This window comes from Oncorhynchus mykiss, chromosome 4, assembly GCF_057628025.1.
Source record: "Oncorhynchus mykiss isolate SJ-2025 chromosome 4, ASM5762802v1, whole genome shotgun sequence".
In the NCBI taxonomy this organism is placed as follows: domain Eukaryota; kingdom Metazoa; phylum Chordata; class Actinopteri; order Salmoniformes; family Salmonidae; genus Oncorhynchus; species Oncorhynchus mykiss.
This window is the reverse complement of record NC_143025.1, coordinates 12,472,918-12,492,849: the sequence shown is the minus strand read 5'-3', so window position 1 is coordinate 12,492,849 and position 19,932 is coordinate 12,472,918. Positions and strand designations below refer to the sequence as shown.

The 19,932-nt window shown below is 41.8% G+C and overlaps 1 protein-coding gene across 3 annotated transcripts in view; it reads left to right on the top strand.

The window, feature by feature from the left end:
- LOC110521303 (dual specificity protein phosphatase 8) overlaps positions 1-19,932 on the top strand; it is a 105,272-nt gene that overhangs the window by 75,582 nt on the left and 9,758 nt on the right. Inside the window, exon 1 of one of the 3 annotated variants that reach the window (XM_021598775.3) lies at positions 9,379-10,183. The exons of the other annotated variants lie outside the window; for them this stretch is intronic. Within the exon in view, the coding sequence (XP_021454450.3) occupies positions 10,045-10,183 (139 nt within the window). The 5' untranslated portion in view covers positions 9,379-10,044. Of the gene's footprint in view, positions 1-9,378; positions 10,184-19,932 lie in introns of those variants that run through there. 3 annotated transcript variants of the gene reach the window in all.

Here is a 19,932-nt window from a genome sequence, read left to right as displayed (position 1 = left end):
GCGGTTTGGGTTCCGTGTTAGGTTGGAGTCATTAAAACTTGTTTTTCAACCACTCCACAAATTTCTTGTTAACAAACTATAGTTTTGGCAAGTCGGTTAAGACATCAGTTAAGACAACAGCTTGGAAAATTCCAGAAAATGACATCATGGCTTTAGAAGCTTCTGATAGGCTAATTGACATCATTTGAGTCAATTGAAGGTGTACCTGTGGATGTATTTCAAGGCCTACCTTCAAACTCAGTGCCTCTTTTTGCTTGACATCATGGGAAAATCAAAAGAAATCAGCCAAGACCTCAGAATTAAAATTGTAGACCTCCACAAGTCTGGTTCATCTTTGTGGCAATTTCCAAATGCCTGATGGAACCACATTCATCTGTACAAACAACAGTACGCAAGTATAAATACCATGGGACCACGCAGGCGTCATACTGCTCTTGAAGGAGACGCGTTCTGTCTCCTAGAGATGAACATACTTTGGTGCGAAAAGTGCAAATCAATCCCAGAACAACAGCACAGGACCTTGTGAAGATGCTGGAGGAAACAGGTACAAAAGTATCTATATCCACAGTAAAAACAAGTCCTATATCGACAGCAAGGAAGAAGCCACTGCTCCATAACCGCCATAATAAAGCCAGACTTGCAACTGTACATGGGGACAAACATCGTAAATTTTTTGAGAAATTTCCTCTGGTCGATTGAAACAAAAATAGAACTGTTTGGCCAAAATGACATTCATTATGTTTGGAGGAAAAAGGGGGACGCTTGCAAGCAGAAGACCACCATCCCAACCGTGAAGCACGGGGGTGGCAGCATCATGTTGTGGGGTTGCTTTGCTGCAGGAGGGACTGGTGCACTTCACAAAATAGATGGCATCACGAGAAAGGAAAATAATGTGGATATATTGAAACAACATCTCAAGACATAAGTCAGGAAGTTAAAGCTTGGTCGCAAATGGGTCTTCCAAATGGACTTTGACCCCATTTGTGGAAAAATGTCTTAAGGACAACAAAGTCAAGGTATTGGAGTGGCCATCACAGACCTCAATCCTATAGAAAATGTGTGGGCAGAACTGAAAAGGCGTGTGCAAGCAAGGAGGCCTACAAACCTGACTCGGTTACACCAGCTCTGTCAGGAGGAATGGGCCAAAATTCACCCAACGTATTTATTGTGAAAAGCTTGTGGAAGGCTACCCGAAACATTTGTCCTAAGTTAAACAATTTAAAGACAATGCTACCAAATACTTATTGACTGTATGTAAACTTCTGACCCACTGGGAATGTGATGAAAGAAATAAAAGCTGAAATAAATCATTCTCTCTACTATTATTCTGACATTTCACATTCTTAAAATAAAGTGGTGATCCTAACTGATCTACGACAGGGAATTTTTACTATTGTCAAAAACAGAGTTTAAATGTATTTGGCTAAGGTGTATGTGAACTTCCGACTTCATATATATATATATACAGTGCCTTGCGAAAGTATTCGGCCCCCTTGAACTTTGCGACCTTTTTCTACATTTCAGGTTTCAAACATAAAGATATAAAACTGTATTTTTTTGTGAAGAATCAACAACAAGTGGGACACAATCATGAAGTGGAACGACATTTATTGGATATTTCAAACTTTTTTAACAATTCAAAAACTGAAAAATTGGGCGTGCAAAATTATTCAGCCCCCTTAAGTTAATACTTTGTAGCGCCACCTTTTTCTGCGATTACAGCTGTAAGTCGCTTGGGGTATGTCTCTATCAGTTTTGCACATCGAGAGACTGAATTTTTTTCCATTCCTCCTTGCAAAACAGCTCGAGCTCAGTGAGGTTGGATGGAGAGCATTTGTGAACAGCAGTTTTCAGTTCTTTCCACAGATTCTCGATTGGATTCAGGTCTGGACTTTGACTTGGCCATTCTAACACCTGGATATGTTTATTTTTGAACCATTCCATTGTAGATATTGCTTTATGTTTTGGATCATTGTCTTGTTGGAAGACAAATCTCCGTCCCAGTCTCAGGTCTTTTGCAGACTCCATCAGGTTTTCTTCCAGAATGGTCCTGTATTTGGCTCCATCCATCTTCCCATCAATTTTAACCATCTTCCCTGTCCCTGCTGAAGAAAAGCAGGCCCAAACCATGATGCTGCCACCACCATGTTTGACAGTGGGGATGGTGTGTTGCATTTACGCCAAACATAACGTTTTGCATTGTTGCCAAAAAGTTCAATTTTGGTTTCATCTGACCAGAGCACCTTCTTCCACATGTTTGGTGTGTCTCCCAGGTGGCTTGTGGCAAACTTTAAACGACACTTTCTATGGATATCTTTAAGAAATGGCTTTCTTCTTGCCACTCTTCCATAAAGGCCAGATTTGTGCAATATACGACTGATTGTTGTCCTATGGACAGAGTCTCCCACCTCAGCTGTAGATCTCTGCAGTTCATCCAGAGTGATCATGGGCCTCTTGGCTGCATCTCTGATCAGTCTTCTCCTTGTATGAGCTGAAAGTATAGAGGGACGGCCAGGTCTTGGTAGATTTGCAGTGGTCTGATACTCCTTCCATTTCAATATTATCGCTTGCACAGTGCTCCTTGGGATGTTTAAAGCTTGGGAAATCTTTTTGTATCCAAATCCGGCTTTAAACTTCTTCACACCAGTATCTCGGACCTGCCTGGTGTGTTCCTTGTTCTTCATGATGCTCTCTGCGCTTTTAACGGACCTCTGAGACTATCACAGTGCAGGTGCATTTATACGGAGACTTGATTACACACAGGTGGATTGTATTTATCATCATTAGTCATTTAGGTCAACATTGGATCATTCAGAGATCCTCACTGAACTTCTGGAGAGAGTTTGCTGCACTGAAAGTAAAGGGGCTGAAAAATTTTGCACGCCCAATTTTTCAGTTTTTGATTTGTTAAAAAAGTTTGAAATATCCAATAAATGTCGTTCCACTTCATGATTGTGTCCCACTTGTTGTTGATTCTTCACAAAAAAAACAGTTTTATATCTTTATGTTTGAAGCCTGAAATGTGGCAAAAGGTCGCAAAGTTCAAGGGGGCCGAATACTTTCGCAAGGCACTGTATATGTATGTAGACACCTGCTCGTTGAACATCTCATTCCAAAATCATGGGTATTAATATGGAGTTGGTCCCCTCTTTGCTGCTATAACTGCGTGATTCATCACTCCAGACAATGCATTTTCACTTCTCCAATGTCCAATGACAGCAAGCTTTATACCACTCCAGCTGACGCTTGTTTGTGGCTACTCGACCATGGAAACCCATTTCATGAAGCTCCCGACGAACAGTTCTTGTGTTGACGTTGCTTCCAGAGACAGTTTGGAACTCAGTAGTGAGTGTTGTAACTGAGGGCAGACTATTTTTACATGCTACACGCTTTAGCACTCGGCTGTCCCATTCTGTGATCTTGTGTGGCCTACCACTTTACGGCTGAGCTGATGTTGCTCCTAAACGTTTCCACTTCACAATAACATCACTTACAGTTGACCGGGGCAGCTCTAGCAGGACAGGAATTTGACGAACTGACTTGTTGGAAAGGTGTCATCCTATGACGTGCCACGTTGAAAGTTACTGAGTTCTTCAGTTTGTGCCATTCTACTGCCAATGTTTATCTATGGAGATTGTATGGCTGTGTGCTCAATTTTACACACCTGTCAGCAATGCATGTGGCTGAAATAGCCAAATCCACTCATTTTAAAGGGTGTCCACATATCTTTGGCTATTTTGCTGCACCTGCGATAACATTGCAAAATATGTGTACGCAACCAATAACATTTGATTGTATTCCTATTTGTTACTTTACTTGTAGGGCCAGGAGTTTTTCTTTACCAGTCCTGGTTATATTTAGCCTTGGTGCCAGTCTGATTTGCTCTATTGCTCAGTCCTTATGGAACTACTGTCATGCAAACCATGTTTGGCTTGACAATGTCAATGGTTTAGACAAAAGCCATTAGGGTGGGTCAGAGTGGCCAGCGCACCTATTTTTTACCTGGCAGGCATACGTGTGCAGTAAATAAAAATGTTCCCCTTTTGTTTTTAACACCCTGTCTGCAATTCCTTGATTAAAGACCTGCTATTCGGGGCCTTGTTATCCTGCCTGGGGATGAGACATGGACAGGAGGGAAGTGAGGGGAAGGGGAGAAGAAGTGAACGAGGGAGGAGAGGGGAAGGGGAGGAAAGGGAGAGAGGACAACAAACCCCATTGAAGTTTACCAACTGATGGTCACGTAGTTGGCTACTCAAAGAAATGGACAGGAACTTACTGGACACTAAAAGCCAATTTATGCTTGCTTTAAATAATGACAATAGTTACACAATATGGCCTCTAGGGAGTGCCACACCTGTGTTGACAAATGAGGTTGATATAATTTCCAGACGGGTGGATAGGTATTTGTAATTGAGGGCTTAGAAAGCATTGCTATGTGTGTGTACGTACAGTACGTTCATGTGTGAGTTAGTGATGATTCATCAAGAAGATGAATTCAGCAGATGCTTTCATCCAAAGCATCTTAAAAGGCATATAACAACTGAGCTACATGGCAGGGTTCAGCGCTTATTTCCAAATGACCTACTTCTTCTGCCTCTCTCTCTGACCATCATGGACCACAGATGTTGGCCTACTGCTAGTTCCACCACTGTAGTCACTCACTCACAGGGTTATAGGAATAACAACTTCCCTCTAATCACAGATCTTGGATCAGTCTGCCCTTCCCAATCCAAACCTCAACCATTACGAGGCTAAAAACAAAACTTTACAATGTAGCTAATTCAGTTAACCATTTTTACTGCAACAATGTAGTATATTTTACAATTGTTCTGTGATCATACCGGAAGAAAATGATTGGCGTTGACATTAGAAAGATAATCTAGAAAATCGTAAGATTAGGGTGACAACAACTCAATTTTAACTTGATGATCAAAGTGATTGTTTAGATTTTCACTTCCTATAACAGAGCAGCTAATCCTCGTTGCTTAGTGTGAGGACATTTGGCCCATAGAAATAAAATCTATAGAACGTGCCTCCCCATTCAAAGCAATAATGGCATAATGGGTGGATTCTATTTCTATGGTTAGCCTACATGTTTGTCATACCATAGTAAGGCATTGTGTGTGTGTGTGTGTGTGTTTGTGTGTGTTCTTTCTTACTCACTGCTCCCCGAGCGAGAACATAGTGTCTTAAGACAAGAGCCGGAACAGGCAGATTGTTCAAAATTGGGCGTCTGACATGTCCGGAGGACGTCAGGAAATGTCTTCAGAACTTGCCATTAGGGGCAACAGTGAGTGCTATTGCTATCAAGTTGGCTTGTGTTTTGCTAAGGCAGATGGGCATAATCCCATGACTCCAGATCCAATGGTTGCATGTTCAATACCAGTGATAGACCCTTAGTTACATATATTTTACCCTTTACCCTTTACCCTATCCTTATCCTTATCCATATCCCTATCCTTATCCCTATCCTTATACTTATCCCTATCCCTATCCTTATACATATCCCTATCCTTATACTTATCCCTATCCCTATCCCTATACTTATACTTATCCCTATCCCTATCCCTATCCCAATGCCTAAAGTTAATGTTTTAACCCTTCCCCAAACCTTAACCCTTATTAACCGTTTCCCTTCGAAATATGACGTTTGGGAAACAGAACGATGCTGAGCAGGAGCAGTCAGGATGTCAAAAACACTTTGAAATGTGACGTTTGGAGAAACATGGATAAACGTCATAATCTGAAGTCAAATTGGTAAAACAACGAGATCTTGTACACACACACACACACAAGATGGTCTACCCATACTGGAATTCAAAACTCATTATACCATGTGATTGTTGAATATTCGTTTCTGATTGACTTGAAGGGCATTCTAGAGTGTGCATTATTTCACAATGGTATATCTGTACGGTAGAATTCAATGGCTATAGTTAATTCTTACATGTTCTATGTTTGAGCAAAAGTTGAATTGAAAACATTATTGACATTGTTGAATAGGATTTTCATAAAAACAAGCTAGGACAGATGGTTTGGTTAGTTAAACTAGGAAGTCTGTTTGTTTGGTTACCAAGCCAACTACTGTAGCTACCAAGTAAACTGTCTAGCTACTTCAATAGATGTTGAACACAATTCTACCGGCAAATAAACACAGTTCTAGCGGCAAATGTGTTAAATTATAGCCATGGTATGAAAGACATAATCACCTCAGGGCTCTATGCGTTCTCTGAAAAATCATGCAACTCAGTGGAAGGATAGTTCCACTCCGCTAGTTGTACTTTTGACTCATCTGTCCATAGAACATTCTTACAAGATTCTTGAGGATCCTCCAGCAGCTTCCAGGTGCTTTTTGGCAAACTTGAGTCACCTTTCTGGATGAGATGGGTCCCATTATGTCTGGTCGAAAACCAAACACTGCATTCCACAGTAAGAATCTCATACCAACGGTCAAGCATTGTGGGGGTAGTGTGATGGTTTGGGGATGCTTTTCTGCCTCAGAACCTGGACGACTTGCCTTAATAGAAGGAACCATGAATTGTGCTCTGTATCAGAGAATTCTACAGGAGAATATCAGGCCATCCGTCTGTGAGCTGAAGTGCAGCTGGGTCCTGCAGCAAGACAATGATTCTAAACACACAATCAAGTCTTCATGAAAATGGTTAAAAAGCAACCAATTTGAAGTTTTGGGAATGTTCTAGTCAAAGTCCAGACCTAATCCCAATTGAGATGTTGCAGCAGGACTTGAAACATGCAGTTTATGCTTGAAAACCCACAAATGTCGCTGAGTTAAAGCAGTTCTGCATGCAAGAGTGAGCCAAAATCCCTCCACAGTGATGTGAGAGAATGATCAACAACTACAGGAAGCATTTGGTTGCAGTCATTGCATATAAAGGTGACACAACCAGTTATTGTGTGTTAGGGGGAAATTACTTTCTCACACAGGAGAATTGAGTGTTGCATAAATTTGTTAATTAAATGTAAAAAATATTTTTTGTTGTTGTTATTTGTAAACTCAGGTCCCCTTTATTTTAATATTTGTTTTTGGTTGAAGATCTGATAATTCACTATAAAAAAGATGCAAAAATTGAGAGAATCAGAAAGGGGCTAAATACCTTTTCAACACACTGTATGTGTCGTGTGTTCTTTCTGTGGAGGTGGAAGGAAGTTTAATAAACACCAATTCTTCCTCCAAGCGTTTTATAAATGCTTTTTAGAATTCATATTAGCTTTTAATATTTTCTGTTGGTTTGGTGCTCTAGGGAACACAAGTTAGAACCAATTGGACAGGTTATCAAGAATCAGTAGGAAGATCATTGGAGCAAGCCAGGAACCCCTCAGTGACATTTACAAAAAACGAGTGAGGAAGAAGGGGGAACAAATAGCGTTTGACATAACACACACACACACTGAATAACCAGGTATAAAGATCTCCCATTCAAATCTAAGAGAGCAGCATCTAGTTTTGTGCCAACATCCATTAAACTACTTAACTCTATTGAAGTTTGTATTTGTATTTGTATATATGTGGATATACCCTGGGAGAACATAGAATGTGTCTAATCCTTTATACTGTAGCCTACATGTTCTTGTGTTCTATGTTGTTATATATCCTGTTCGTACCATTCTTCACCATACATTAAGTTCCCTCCCAGGAAATAAGAGTTATTTGAATTGAATTGAATACTCACACACTCCAATACATGCCGTATACTGCACAACACATAATACAGTGCCTTCAGAAAGTATTCATACAGTGCCTTCAGAAAGTATTCATATCCCTTGACTTAATTCCACATTTTGTTATGTTATTGCCAGAATTCAAAATGGACCATTTTTTTTTCACACAATACTCCATAATGACAAAGTGAAAACATGTGTTTCGATATTTTTTGCTAATTTCTTGATGAAATACAGAAATATCTCATTTACATGCTGTAAGTATTCACACCCCTGAGTCAGTAGAAGCACCTTTGGCTGCGATTACAGCCTTTTTGGGTACGTCTCTAAGAGGTTTGCACAACTGGATTGTACATTATTTTCCCATGACTCTTTTTAAAAGTCTACAAGCTCTATCAAGTTGATTGTTTATCATTGCTAGACAGCCATTTTCAAGTCTTGCCATAGATTTTCAAAACGATTTAAGTCAAAAATGTAACTAGGCCACTCAGGAACATTCAATGTTGTCTTGATAAGCAACTCCAGTGTAGATTTGACCTTGTGATTTAGGTTATTGTCTTGCTGAAAGATGAATTTTTCTTCCAGTGTCTGGTGGAAAGCAGACTGAACTAGGTTTTTCTCTAGGGTTGTGCCTGTTCATATAGCTGTATTCCATTTTCCTTATCCCAAAGAACTCCCTATTCCTTTCCGATGACAAGCGTACCTATAACATGATGCAGCCACCACCATGTTTCAAAATTCCATGCTTGAGTGGTATTCAGTGATGTGTTGTGTTTGATTTTCCCAAAACATAACACTTTTTATTTAGAACAAAGTTAATAGCTTTGCCACATTCTTTGTAGTATTACTTTAGTGCCTTGTTGCAAACAGGATGCATGTTTTGGAATATTTTTTATTCTATACAGGGTTCCTTCTTTTCACTCTGTCAATTAGGTTAGTATTGTGGAGTAACGACAATGTTGTTGATCCATCCTCAGTTTTCTCCTATCACAATCATTCAACTTTGTAACTGTTTTAAAATCACAATTGGGCTCATGGTGAAATCCCTGAGCGGTTTCCTTCCTCTCCTGCAACTGAGTTAAGATGGACACCTGTAACTTTGTAGTGACTGGGTGTATTGATACACCATCCAAATTGTAATTAATAACTCAACCATGCTCAAAGGGATATTCAATGTCTGCTTTTAACATTTTTACCCATCTACACTCACACACACACACACACTGCACATCAGAAAACATACCGTATTTAATTAAGCACACATAGGCATTGAGTGTGTGTTTTGCAAAGGCAGAGAGTGATGTGTTTCAGAGGGAGCGATGTCATCTACTTGTTGTATACACACTGCACATTATAAATCACAAACTATTTAATTGAACACAAACACACAGAGATGCAGTGTGTATCTTGCTAAAACACATAGAGCAGTAGTTGCTGTCTCCCTGCTCCAGCTCACTAGGCCCCTGAGGTGACCACATATTTGTCTGGTGAGTAAGGAATGCGGTTACATGCCTTAGACATTAGCTATGACGGAGCACTGGCTCCACAAGAGAGGGAGGGAGTGAGGGAGGAAGACTGGGAGGGAGGAGGGGAGAGGGGAAGGGCAGGGTCAGAATCTGAGCTCACTGCAAGTGAGCTCATTCACCCCCCCGGGCGAGCAAACGAGGAGAGAGAGAACAACTACGTCATCCTCTACACAGAGGAGCGGGAGGGAGAGAGAGAGGGAAGCAGGCAGGGAGGGAGGGGGAGAAGTGTGAGCGAATGAGAGACGGGGAGAGCCAAACAGCACAACAATAGGGTACTGCTCTTCTGCCTGTGGGCTCACACACACGGAGAGAAGGCACGGAGAGACACACTCAGTAGCAGCTACAGACAGACAGACATGTACTCTCTTTCTTCTTTCTTCTCTCCATAGTTATTCCTTTCATTATTCCTCAAAATACTACTGGACCTCTATGGCTTTGGTAGATATTATAGGAAAAATATGATCCTTGGTGGATTTGAACTGAATGAGTTCTAGAAGTGACTTGTGGAACTTGTGGGCAGTACATCTACAGATGTTTGGGAGTAGTTTACTTTCTGGAAGTGGGTTCCGTCTGTTCTCTTGAGTTCGGGGACTAAGGTTCCTTCCCCCCTTGGACTTTGGGATCTGAGTTTGGACTTGGACTTGGTCACCACCAGTCGGAGTAGTGACAGCTGGGACTTTGTAGTGTGGAATTTTAGACCTGACCGGCTTTACCCTCTGAAGTTTTTCGGAACAAGTGATTTGTTTGTTTAGCCGTTCTGCTAACTTTTTCCTGGGGGACTCCATTGGTCTGGACGGCAGTCAGTGTGTTCCCGATCTGAGTGCACTAGAACGCGTGTATGTTGAGCGTGTTGAGGGTGATGCCTCTGGACGTGGTCATAGCCCCGGCTGAGGACTGTTTCTGGCCTGTCCTGCAGGAGTCAGACAGGAGGCTGAAGATCAGAGTCCGCAGGACCAAGGAGGGGAGGGAGCTACGAGGTGTGTACTGACCCAGTCTGGGAAGGGGTGTCAGTAGGTTAGAAAGAGATGAGAGAGAAAGAGATGAGAGAGAGAGCTCAGCGCTGCAGTACACTGTAAAACATTTCCTATATAATAATGGCAGCAATTGGCCAGTGAGTACAGACACTGTAATCCATTTTACAGTACCAATTGTTTTACTGTAATCTAATTTACAGTATTCACTGTAACTTAATGCCAGAGCAATGAAACACAGTACAATACAGTAAAAGTGAGCATTAAACAGTACACATTGTTGTCTACAGTATGTTACTGTAGTTATAAGGGATTATAGCAAGCAGCATGGCTGTAGGCATTTTGAATTGATGAATAATCTATGTTATTTATCGCTTGAATATCTAGAGTTAAAAGATACTTTCACCTCTACTTTTTTATTTTACCTTTATTTAATCTTACACTTCTGACCTTTTCCCTACATACATTTAGGTGTCAGGGAACTACTGCCACATATCACTTACATCGGTACAGGACTCTCACTAATGGGTGCAACAAATATATCCTCTTACAAGGCAAGCCTTAAAATATGTTAATGAGCCAGCAATTCTTTCTCTGCCCACATTAATTCTCAACAAGGCACCATCATTTACAGCATGCTGCAGTAAATGTATATAGCAAAACAGCATTATAGTACTTTATTGTTGAATTGTTCAAAAATAAAATCAGCAATTGCTAACAGTGAATATTTAATTATATATTACACTATGCCAACTGATATATGGTGTTTTCTATCATTTTCACTTTAAGCCTTAACAAAGGATTCTAAAATGTCAATACTACCGGGCAGAGCAGATCAAAAGGACATGGCTAGCCGCTCAACCGTTAAAGGTTTGTGACTTTCTACCACTTTGATCTGTTCCCTATGGACATTTAATTGGTAGGAATCACTACCACATATCACTTAAATTGATGCAGTACTCTCATTATCAGGCACAACTAATATAGCCTCTTTCAAGACATGCATAAAAATGTGTTAATGAGTGAGAAACAACAATACCAAAAGGTTTTTGAACAGTATTCTGAATTACAGTAAATCACTGGCAACAATTGGCCAGTAAGTTACTGTAGAGTTTCAGGACAAGGTTTGAAGAATTCCTAAAATACGGTATATTACTGTATTCTGCGGTGGTACTCACGGGTTCAACAAATAAAGCCTCTTACAAGGCACGGTATAAAATATGTTAATGAGCCATAGACTCTTTCCCTGCCCACAACAGTTTTTCACAATGCAACATAATTAATACTGTAAAACAAAGGTATGGTATTTTACTGTGCATTCTACGGTAATCTACTGTATTCAGTTTATACAGTATCAGACTGTTGATTAATACAGTTAGTGGCGTAGTGGTCTATGGCACTGCATCACAGTGCTAGCTGTGCCACTAGAGATCCTGGTTTGAGTCCAGGCTCTGTCACAGCCGGCCGCGACCGGGAGACCAATGAGGCAGCGCACAATTGACCCAGTGTCGTGCGGGTTAGTGTTCACGCTGTCTTCACCTGTGGTCATTGACATGTAAAACTATCACAAATGCCCATTTCTCCTTCCCTCTGTCACTCTCTCTGGTTCTCCCACTCTAAGACGAAGAAGTGTTACATTTCCAAAATGTGTGTGGTGCACAGTGTGCATTGATATACTGTACAGTTTGTGTATTTTCCAACGTGTGTTTGTATGTCTAGCTATATACACAGCAAATGATCCAGTGTTAAATCAACACTGGGACAGTGTCTACACAGGTCCACACTTTTCAGTCTTAAATCAACACTGGGACAGTGTCTATACAGTTCCACACTTTTCATTTTTAAATTAACACTGTGCTCAGTGCTGACACTATTACACTTTGTCAGTGTTAGGTAATTTACACTTAATGTTACACAATAACACCTCATATAGTCTTTTTAACACTATGAAGTGTATATAAAATTAGATTTGATTTGATTTGATATAGTTTGCACCAATGGTGTTATGCAATAACACCTCGTATAGTCTTTTTAAACATTACGCAAAGCAGTCTGTTACTCAAACAAGGTCACTCAGTGTTGGGTTTAGGACATTACAATAATATTTACACATCTTCATTGCAGCATGCTCTTAAGTACTTCCAAAAACATCCAAACTTGGAGCCGATATGCTCAAACTTTAGTTACATAATCATGGACCACTTAAACTGGTACAACACTTCCGCTCACAGGTAGATAAAAAAAATAATGTGTTGAAAGTCATGCCCACTCGAAGCCACGCCTCAATAACATTTCCCACTGTGCCTTTCCTTTTTGTGTAAACCGTAGAGTTACTGCCCATGACTGTATTTGTTAGTGACAAGAGACATGGTTGTTTTAATTGTTCATTTTTGCTCCTGTAGATGAATGTTACCCGTTAAAATTAAACTTTTATGACAATAGATTAAATACATCATAAGTTCTCACTTTTATGGCCAAGTTTTACCGTAACACAGTGATGTTATGAACTTCCTGGTTTACAGGCCACATCAGGCCTGCAAGTCACATTTTGCTGGCTTGCCAAGTGATGTGTAGTTCCTTTTGGAATCCAGTCAGAGTGGGGATATCCAACATTTGGAATGTATATTCACAGGCAACCTGCATTCAGAATGACTGTCAAAACCATTTCAGTAATGGGTGCAATACATCTAACTAACTGATTGGATTAGTTTAGAAAAAATGTATGTTATTTATCTTTATATAGAATAAGATGAATCAGTCAATCAATGAACATGCAAAAACATAGATATTAAAAACAATCCTAAAAAATCAACACTAGGTAACACTGGCCAATTTGCTGTGTGTATAGATGTGCTGTAGAGTGTGTATACTGCATCAGAGTATAGTATGCATGTGTTTCAGTGCAGTGAGCTGGTTCAGTGCAGTTAGCCCAACACCTGGTCCTGTTCACACTGCACATTGCGTGCTCGTATGCATGTGTTCACACCACAGCTTCAAGGCAGATGGGCAGATTAGCCCAGAGAGAGACAAAATCACATGTTTGCCGTCACCTGTTGAGAATAGAGGTGTTGTTAGTGGTTATTTTTAGATTGTGTTGACCTCAGAAGGTTAGCTGCCTAGCTGCTGCAAACCAGCCTCACTATTTACACTCAAACACACATAGCTAAATTCTAACGCTACCATAACATATGGATCTAGATTAGCTAACACATGTATTGACATGGACTTTTTCTTAAATATATTGATGTACACACAATTCAGTTTTTTAACTGCCATTTATACTGATATAAAACTCAACAACAAAAAATCTCTGTTAACCACATGCTAACGCTACCATACTGACGTATAGATCTCTGTTAGCCACATGCTAACGCTACCATACTGACGTATAGATCTCTGTTAGCCACATGCTAAATCTACCGTAACATAAACATAGGCACAAACAGATACTGGTTGCCCTTCAATCCTCTATATTGCAATTGTGGTGTTCTTTGTAACATGCTGATCGAGTGGCTACCCTCAGGCCCCCTGCTGCTTTAGCAGACTCTTTGTGGAGTAGAGTGGAGTGGGGCATGTGTGCAATGATGTCATAGCGGTGGGGGAGACACATTGAAATGCTAATGTCCCCTACAGAGCACAGGGGACAGCTGGAGGGGCACAGAGGATGGTGTCATGTCTCTCCCATATGAGCGATAGAAGAGAGGGATGGAGGGAGGGCAGTCATTCAGGCAAATCAATGCCCCCGGGATGGAGAAGAGAGGGGGAGTGTGCGTGTGTGTGTGTATGTGTGTGTTCCCCTCCATTAAGGCATAATGCAGCTGAAAGCTTCTCACACACCCATGCACACACACACACACACACACACAAACACACAGAGAGGGGTCTGGTATTGAGGGCCAGTCAATAGTACCAACAGCGTAATGTTACAGACAGGCTCTCTCTCTCTCTCTCTGTTCAGTCAATATCTCAGTGATTTCAGGCCATACAAACAGACCTTGTATCATAACTCACCAATTCTGGTTAGAGCTTTGGGCCAGTAACCGAAAGGTTGCTGGATCAAATCCCCAAGCTGACAAGGTAAAAATCTGTCGTTCTGCCCCTGAACAAGGCAGTTAACCCACTGTTCCCTGGTAGCCTGTCATTGTAAATCAGAATTTGTCCTTAACTGACTTACCTAGTTAAATAAAGGAAAATTCACCAGAAGACAGTGTTTGTAGCAATGGAGGATGTGATTGGTGTTGGTGAAAAAAGCATTTCTGCTTCCAAATTATGGCAACAAACAATCCATGTGTTTCTGTGTCGAACAGGGATCATTTGTCCTCATGAACTTGCTTTCCATTTCCTCACAAGCTTTCCATTTCTTTCTACAATACATTGAAATATGTTGATATACACTTCTTGTAAACATGTATTTCTCTATGAAATTCATTCATATGTGGAGCATTTTTAGATTGTATTGATTTGTGTACATTACCCTACTTCTCCCGATTGGGTGCCCTGTGGAGGGAGAGAAGGAAAGATAAAAAGGGGAGAGAGACCATTCGGTAAACGAGGGAGGGCCTGGCCGCTCAGAGAGAGGAGAGAACAAAATACATGAAATAAGCTGTGGAGTGTTGGGACAGTGGAGATGGGACAGTGGAGATGGGACAGTGGCAATGGGACAGTGGAGATGGGATGTGGGGGGGAATAGGAAGTCTGTGCTGGCTGGTGGGCCCATTGTGACGCCCTCTTTCCAGTGAGTTGTTTACCATGCATAGACTGAAAGGTGGATGGCTACTCAACAACCAGGGTCAGTTTGGCTATTCAGTTCATAATGGTGAAGGTGAGACTGTGGGGAACGGGCAACTGGTCCTAGAACAGTTGTTTTGTAACTAAAAGGAGCAGGAGCCTCAAACGACAGGCTTTTCTCAGTTTGAGCTGCACTTGCTTGACCTAATTGTAGGCGTTGGGTCACTTAGTTGGGTTATTTTCTTGAAGAACTGCTGGGGTATTGATGCTGGGTGCTTGGTTATAGACAGGTTGGTTGTTTAGCAACAAAACCAACGCGTGCGCAAATAGGTGGCAAAACAGACGGGGTTGGCTTCGATTATTGACAATATGCAAGCTATATTTAGTCTCTGTTTATTGAAAACATAAATACATTTGCACAATGAGGACTTGTTGCCTCTCAAATACATTGTTTAACTAGGCAAGTCAGTTAAGAACAAATTCTTCTTTACAATGACGGCCAACACCGACCAAACCCGGACGACGCTGGGCCAATTGTGCGCCGCCCTATGGGACTCCCAATCACGGACGGTTGTCAGGGTCTGTAGTGACGCCTCAAGCACTGAGATGCAGTGCTGTAGACATCGTTACAATTATTAGTTAGCTAGCTAGCAAATTTAAGCCATATTAGCATTAACATGAAATCATTCAAAACACCTCAAAACAAGACATGATATCAAGAACAAGAGGAAACGAGCTGAAACAAGCCACTTACGATTCCCAATATGGCGGTTTCTTGTCATTCTTCCTAGCAATCTGGCCATCCAGATTTCCAACAACACACTGACTTCTGCCCCATGGAAGCATGGGCATCGTTTTGGTGATGTTGTCAGATAATCCATCTATCGGTGCTGGGTTGTTGAGATACGACCCAGCGGGTGAGATCAGAAGACGAGTTGTAGTTTAGTAGGGGTGTGGCATTCAGATAGTTATAGCCAACCTTGAGAATAAATGTAATTCCTGTTCATCTGTTCTGTTGTATAGTTATCACATGTTAAGGTTGAACATTAAATTCTATAGCTTCAATGATGCTTAAGGAAATGTATGAGTTCCCTAAAAACCCAAGAAAATTCCATTGTGGGGATATATTAAGTCATATATCTTACTAGGCAATAAGGTATATAAATAATTGCATTTAAAAAAATGCATATAGACTCTTTAACAAACTCATTTACATTTTCACATTACATTCTAAATAAGCAGTGTCAACAAATGTCGGCACATGAATCCAAACCAGCAAGTCTGTGGAGGTCTGCAGGGCTTCCATGTTGTTTGGAGGGGGGAGCCAGAGCTTGGTGGAGTCCCGCATTGAAAAGGGTCTCTGTACAACACCCCTGTACAGCAGCAATGTTTTTGGTAAGACCTCCCCTGCTGGCAGGCACAGCACACTTGCATTGGTTTATAGTGGCAGTGGTCTTTGACTGTAGTGCCGGACACGAGACAGCCACTGGTCGAGAGGGGCTCCTGGGTGGTTATCCAGGATATACCTCTGCACCGGCTTGGCCAAGCAGTACAGACCAAACCTTGCAGGATGTTGGCGCGATGTAACCATTTGTGGCCAACCCTACACAGAGGTTTATTAAGAAGGAGACGTTTGACAAGATCCCATTTGAACACACACATATCACAACCGACACTCTGGTTTTCAAAGTAAAAAATGGATTGTGCCATCTGAGTGTGTGACCTCAAGACAACACTGCATTTGTCCCCTCTGGTTGCCTGCGATGGCCCTTTCCATACCCCAACAACACAGCCTGGAGCCCAGTCCATGAGCAAGCCGCATCGCACTGCTCCTACCACCAGGTGGTGCCAGGATCTGTCCCTCCATCAGCTTCTTTGCCTGGAGTGGGATCAATCACAAAGGAGAGAGGAAAAAACACATAATAAATGGCAATAATACATTTTCAAGGTTCAGGATCAGGGTCAGGAGACACCCATTCTCATACCCCAGCAACAACATGGAGCCCAGTCACCAAGCGTGCCACCTGTCACTTCTATCACCTCCTCTCCACTTTTCTGAACCTCAATCAACCTTTTGTGATTTGGGGATGGGCACGGGTGGAGGCCACAAGAATGGTCTGAAGAGACAGTAGGTTTGGGGTGTTTTCAGGGAAAGTGATGTTGAAAAAAGGAAAAAGGAAACTGTGTTGGGGGAGCTTGAGAGGAAGACTCTTGGTCTATTCTCAGAGGAACCAACCTCCCAACCTGCCCTCCCAGCACACCAACTTCTGTAATTCCTGCCTCCATTTTCTCACCTGCAACTTCCACCACATCAACAATAATGACTAACCCCTGCTCAGTACTCACTACACCAGAGCCACCCTTGGGTGCCTTTTGAGTATACTTGGTGGCAATCTCTGTAGAGAAAAGCCTCATCACAGAGATTACACTTTCTGTGGTTCCAGCAGTCCAAGGAGTGGCCCAGTCCCCTGCACACCACCTGCTCTCCACACTTCCTACATAACCTTGGTTGTATGAAGCCCTGGATCTCTCCCAACACCATTACCGAGGGCAGGTGTAAGCCCCCAAAACCTTATAGAGCTGCTCTTTGTTGGATTGAAATTCCCCAGCTGGAATTCCAGATGCCTTCAGCATCTCTTACCTTTTCAGGTGCACCTGTCACTTTACAATTTCTATTCAGCCAAAAGCATGTGTCTTCCCCACTCACTGTTTCTTTGAACATTCTGATGACCACCACCTTAGTAGTGGCCTCAATTTCTCCACAGTTTTTTTTTCATACCTGGTCTAGAACTCTTTCAACAGAGCTGCTGTCTGGAAACTCACATCGAACCTATTTGCTAAAGGCAACCGAAGAATGCAGTTTATAACACCTGGATTGAATTTAAGGGTATTTTGCAAGAACTTTCTGGAGAAGTCCAATCTGAACAAATCCAGTGGATTCCCATCTTTAAGTTTCAAGAGAAACCGCACACTGTGGTGCTTCCTCATACCTGGCTTGGAGTCTGACATGATGCAGGCCCACTATGAATAACCAAATGTCTTAGAAGGTACAACGAGCTGAAAAGGGGATAGGCTATATTAGGCTAAAAGGCTAGTAGGCTATGGCTAGCAGGATGAGGAGGCTAGCAGGCCGAGGCTCGCCATCTTGTAAGCTATCAACAAACTCAACTCAAGCAAACCAGCAAAACTAGCCGGCCAGCAGGCTAAATCTAAAACAGATAATAGCTGACAAACAATGAACTAGAGTGAGGATACAGGAGAGCTAAGAAGAGAGAAGGCTAGTAGGTGAGCAACCCAGCGGTTAAGCTAGACAGCAATTAGCAAGCTAGCAGGCTAGAAAACTAACAAACATTACAACTAACAGCTGCCAACACTTAGATACCTTGACAAGAAAGCTAAAGCTGGCTAGGCAAAAAGGAGAACAGGAAGAAATTGTTGATGCAGAGAGAGAACAGTAAGCTAACACAAGCTGAGGGGCAAGTTAGCCAACTGCTAGCAGGCTAGACTAACCAGAAAGCTATTTAGCAAGATAGCCGGCCAAAAAGCCACCCCAGATAAAAGGTAACAAACAATTTGCTATACCGGGCCACCCTACACAACCATAAGCAACTAGAGCCAAAAACTAAGAAAGCTACCACAAGTTAACAAGAACTAAACATACTAACAAAAGTAAAGACATAAGGAAAAGCAAAGACCCAGAGTTCCCCTGCCACGCCTGGACTCTCTCCTCCAACAGCCTGGTTTCAAAAAGACAAGAATCAATAACACAAAAGTCAATCTGAAGAATATATATATATATATATATATATATATAGGACATTTATTCTCATGGGTGGCCAATAACATCTAGCTGAAAGCCAAGTCCCTAATAAGCCACACCTCCTAAAAATAACCTAAGGATTATACAAAAAAAAGACCCAGCTGCTAGGTCAACATAGCATGAAAGTAAAAAATACCAAATTGATGGTTAAATTAACCTATGTTTGGTTAATCCCAACAACCCAACATGTTGGGTTATTCACGCAACCTAACTGGCTGGGTCAAAATAACGTGCTCTGTCCACTGTCTGTTTTTAGCCCATCGTTTTTTAGAGTTTGGGTGTATCCCAAATGGCACCCTATTCCCTATGTAGTGCATTACTTTTGACCAGAACCCGATGGGCCCTGATCAATAGTAGTGCACTACATAGTGAATAGGGTGCCATTTTGGGATGCAGGCCTGGTGTCTGACTGTGTTTGGTCATAAGACTAAAGGTGATCTCAGCGCTTACAGACAGTTGACTTTCTGATGTCATCTCATCAGACAGCTGGGCCTCAGTATGTGACAGGGTATTTTCAGTGATGTGTTTGGATTGAAATGGAGAGATGTGTCATCCGGTGGTTTTGGGGGATGTGAGTGCATGTCTCTCTGGGTACTTTCTGAGTGTGAGTGTATGTGCGTGTGTGTGTGTGTGTGTATGAGGGCACAATATATTTGCGTGCTCTTGGTGGGGTTTTTCCATAGTGACAGCACCCCGGGGACAATAGAAACAACGGTCAACCACATCATCCCACGTTTGTTGCCATAGCAACATGACCTCTGAAGGCCAGATGACCAGCGACGATGACGGGGAGATTGTGTGTTATCAGTGGTGACTAAGAACACAGCACAGGACCACTATAAACGTTTGGACATCCCAGTGGTGTGTGTGATGATGGGTGTTGACTCAATATTACTGAAACGTTATAGGCCTCAATAGACCCCATGCAGGCACACAATCCTGACTCCTCATCTCTGCTCTCTGTACCCGAGGAGAGGAAGGGAGTTTGTCAGAATATCCCATGCTGACCCTGTCCTCTCAACAACTCTCCTGTAATGAAAAGTGACATGTAACTTAAGTGAAGTGTTTTTTTCCTGTTTATGTGGCGTTGTATTGTGTGAATAAAGACCTTTACATGTGGAGGAAGGGTTTTGAATGAGGAATATGGCATAGACTCCTGCTGAAACAAAGTGTGCTAATTGAGGAAAGAGGGACTCCCTTAGTAATA